This window comes from Formica exsecta, unplaced genomic scaffold, assembly GCF_003651465.1.
Source record: "Formica exsecta isolate Colony F162 unplaced genomic scaffold, ASM365146v1 scaffold191, whole genome shotgun sequence".
NCBI classification, from domain to species: domain Eukaryota; kingdom Metazoa; phylum Arthropoda; class Insecta; order Hymenoptera; family Formicidae; genus Formica; species Formica exsecta.
This window is the reverse complement of record NW_021849211.1, coordinates 1,128,645-1,132,424: the sequence shown is the minus strand read 5'-3', so window position 1 is coordinate 1,132,424 and position 3,780 is coordinate 1,128,645. Positions and strand designations below refer to the sequence as shown.

Genomic DNA, 3,780 nt, shown 5'->3' with positions numbered 1-3,780 from the left:
TAATACATTCAAAACAAAAAATTAAAAAATTTATAGATGTATACATACAGATCCATCAGAAAAGAAAAACATAATTTTAATATTTTCTTTAATATTTTCTTTTATTAGTCAACAATAATATTTTAATAAAAAAAAAAAATTTTTTGTAACGGTAGAATTACACACATTGTATATATTCCGAGATTGTCCAGAAAGATATGATGTAACCGACAAGTATTTAATGCTAAGAAATTCCGTATACAACATTAACAACCAATAGGATACGTGCAAGTAGACCAATACATTTATAATATCTTGTACATGTCTCTCTTATGAGTCTTGCGTTCGTCATTGTGATAGTAGATTGTGTTGTTCGTGGAGAGAAAACGTAGAAATAAGCAAATCATGATTTGGTAAATTAAACAAGTTGATATTGAAAACATTTAATTTTTTTAAACAATTGAAAATAGCGCTTTAGTATATTATTATTTGCTGCATTGAATTATTCTTATATTTCTTTTTTGTAAGTTTCGGTGTTGATATTAATTATTATTAATTATTAGTACAATGAAAAAAAAATAGTTATACGTTATAAGTGATATTTTGTTATGATTTTATGTTATTTATTACATTAAATTTGATACATATATAAATCAAAATAAATAATAAAATCTTCTACGTGATAATAAAGTATAATAATGTTTCTAATTTATAAATAATATTAATTGCGAATTAAATTTTTTGTAATAAATGTTATAAGCTTTTTCATCAAATTAATTTAAATTATTGATTTCAGTAAAATTTCAGTAAAATAATTGTTATGATATAGTCGCACACCGTGCGACATTTAAAATTTTTGTTGATATGACTTTGCTTACAGGCAACAAATATAAATATATTGAGCTTTTCTTCTCGTTATCTCATCGCGTTTATATTATTATTAAATTTCAAATATTTCGACTGCAGAATTTTGTTAATTGTAACGGATACCCATAGCAATAGAAATTTATTACAAATTTACATCAAATATCGTGGATGACATAAACTCAAACCAAACAATATTCTATCTTCTTCATTATTGATCATATTTTATTATAGTTTTTTTTTCAGCAATATGATAATTATCTTTTTCAATACAGTTACGAATCGTTATAATATTTAATCTTTTTGTTACTTCGCAGAGATCTGAGCTATTAAAAATGTAATGTTTTTAATATTCAAAATGTTTACTTTATAGATTTCAGGCAATTGGTATAATATCGTGAAACAAATAACGATTGTTTGAATAAAGGAAACTGCGATTTTTCTTAGTTACATTTTTTCAAGAAAAGAGTTGAACACATTCTCACGATGCATTTTATGATACACACATTAAGAATTATTATTTTTGCAATTTTAATCTCAAGTAAGATAATTTATATCATAAAGCCATAGATAATTACACTCTAGTTCTGTAATTATATGTATTATATGTATATTACATATATGTATAATGTGAAAAGTGATGTTTATGTTTGTGTTGTTGTTCTGATTTTCTATTTCTTTTTCAACATTACAAAAAGTGATACTAAAATATATGAGTATAACTGGATATTATTTCCGTAACTTGTAAAATATAATAATATATTCGTATTTTTATTATAGAAATAGTAATTTGCTAATAATGTACTTTTACTTCTATTAAGTTGATTTATATATATACAATTTCTATAACAAAATTAATTTGTCAATACTATAAATTTTCCTTTTAAAATATTTTTCATGTTATAATAAATTTTTGTAGTTAACAATTAGATTAATTGATATTATCTTTTCAGATATTATAACAAAACAAAATGAGAATACTACATCGAGAAATAATACACATACGATAAAAGAATCTGATGACGATGAATATGTTGATATTAAGAATAAAGAATTGGATAATAATATTAAGAATAATGAATCTGATAAATCTAAAGATGTTAAGAATGTTGATATGGTTTCTAAATTGATTATATTATATATAACTATTATCTGCGTTTGCACGCTAGTGATAGTAATAAAAAATTGTCGATGGGAGAATATCAGGTATATCGATTTCTGCAATAATTGTGTATATAATTTTATATTCAATTAATTTATTCATATAAGTCGACTTATGTATTCAATTAAATAGTCAGTTGAAACTATGTGATGGCAAGTATTTAAAATATAAAATACAAAACAATATTAAAAATTAATTACTATTTTATCTTATTACTATTTAAGCTTATTACTTCTGTGCTAGTTACTTTAATTTTATTACTTACAAAATAAATAATAAAAATGATAATTGTAAAAGTAAATAATTTTAGAATTAAAAAAGAGTTACAGCACTAAAATGTGTGTTTGTTACTAACTTAATTAAAATTACAACTTTATTTCAAACAAAAAATTATTAGAATATATACAAGAAGGTCTTACCCAATTTATCATAAATGTTTTTATTATCAAAAATATTTTTTTAGTCGATGCAACAGACAGTGTCAATTGGGTATCAGAAGAAATTGTCTTATCGTTCGCGATTGTTGCCGTCGGCGCTTTAGGGATGATATCAAATTACTATTTTATCTTATTACTATTTAAGCTTATTACTTCTGTGCTAGTTACTTTAATTTTATTACTTACAAAATAAATAATAAAAATGATAATTGTAAAAGTAAATAATTTTAGAATTAAAAAAGAGTTACAGCACTAAAATGTGTGTTTGTTACTAACTTAATTAAAATTACAATTTTATTTCAAAGAAAAAATTATTAGAATATATGCAAGAAGGTCTTACTCACTTTATCATAAATGTTTTTATTATCAAAAATATTTTTTTAGTCAATGCAACGGACAGTGTCAATTGGGCATCAGAAGAAATTATCTTATCGTTCGCGATTGTTGCCGTCAGCGCTTTAGGGATGATATCAATACTGATGATCAACCCAGTTATCATGCAGAACATTTCTGTGAAGATTTTTGCCGTTGGTGCCTTGCTTTTGATTATTTTAATTTTCGTAGGTCTAATCCTAATCACGATCATCAACCAGAACGTGCAGCATGTGTACGACGTATAGAAGTAGCTGAAGCGTCAGTTAATCAGAAGAAATTATCTTATCGTTCGCGATTGTTGCCGTCAGCGCTTTAGGGATGATATCAATACTGATGATCAACCCAGTTATCATGCAGAACATTCCTGTGAAGAACGTGCACAATGTGCAGCATGTGTACAACGTATAGAAGTAGCTGAAGCGTCAGTTATATTTGATGGGAGTAATGTAAGTAAAACATAAGTAAAAAATAAAAAATAATAATATAAAATAATATAAAATAATATTATAAAATTATTTTCATCTTACATTGAACTTAAATATTTATATTCATCTGACTCTTCGATGCTCTCTAATTGATACAAACACACACACACACACACAAATAAATATACATATTTTTTAAATATTTTGATTAATTACATTTATATGTTAATATTATTACTAATTTACTTTTGCAGGTTTCAATTCAAGAGCATCATGCAAACTTTCGTAAGTCTAATCCTAATCCCGATCATCAACCAGAACGTGCAGAACGTGCAGAACGTGCACAATTTGCAGAACGTGCACAATGTGTAGAACGTGCACAAGTACATGCAGAAGCTGAACCGTCAATTATATGTGATTGGAGTAGTGTAAGTAAAACATAGGAAAAAATAAAAAATAATAATATAAAATAATATAAAATAATATTATAAACTTATTTTTATCTTACATTAAACTTAAATATTTATATTTATCTGAC

General features: G+C 24.5%; 1 protein-coding gene across 7 annotated transcripts in view; it reads left to right on the top strand.

The window, feature by feature from the left end:
* The first annotated feature begins 250 nt into the window (after positions 1 to 250).
* LOC115233889 overlaps positions 251 to 3,780 on the top strand; it is a 4,824-nt gene continuing 1,294 nt past the window's right edge. For 2 of the 7 annotated variants that reach the window (XM_029804519.1, XM_029804515.1), the window contains exons 1-7: positions 298 to 392; positions 1,217 to 1,384; positions 1,797 to 2,049; positions 2,469 to 2,558; positions 2,917 to 3,080; positions 3,244 to 3,263; positions 3,497 to 3,670. In XM_029804519.1, the coding sequence (XP_029660379.1) occupies positions 1,330 to 1,384; positions 1,797 to 2,049; positions 2,469 to 2,558; positions 2,917 to 3,080; positions 3,244 to 3,263; positions 3,497 to 3,670 (756 nt within the window). In that variant the 5' untranslated portion in view covers positions 298 to 392; positions 1,217 to 1,329. Of the gene's footprint in view, positions 393 to 470; positions 503 to 1,216; positions 1,385 to 1,796; positions 2,050 to 2,468; positions 2,559 to 2,826; positions 3,081 to 3,177; positions 3,264 to 3,496; positions 3,671 to 3,780 lie in introns of those variants that run through there. The other 5 variants (XM_029804517.1, XM_029804520.1, XM_029804518.1 and 2 more) reach the window with 5 other exon arrangements.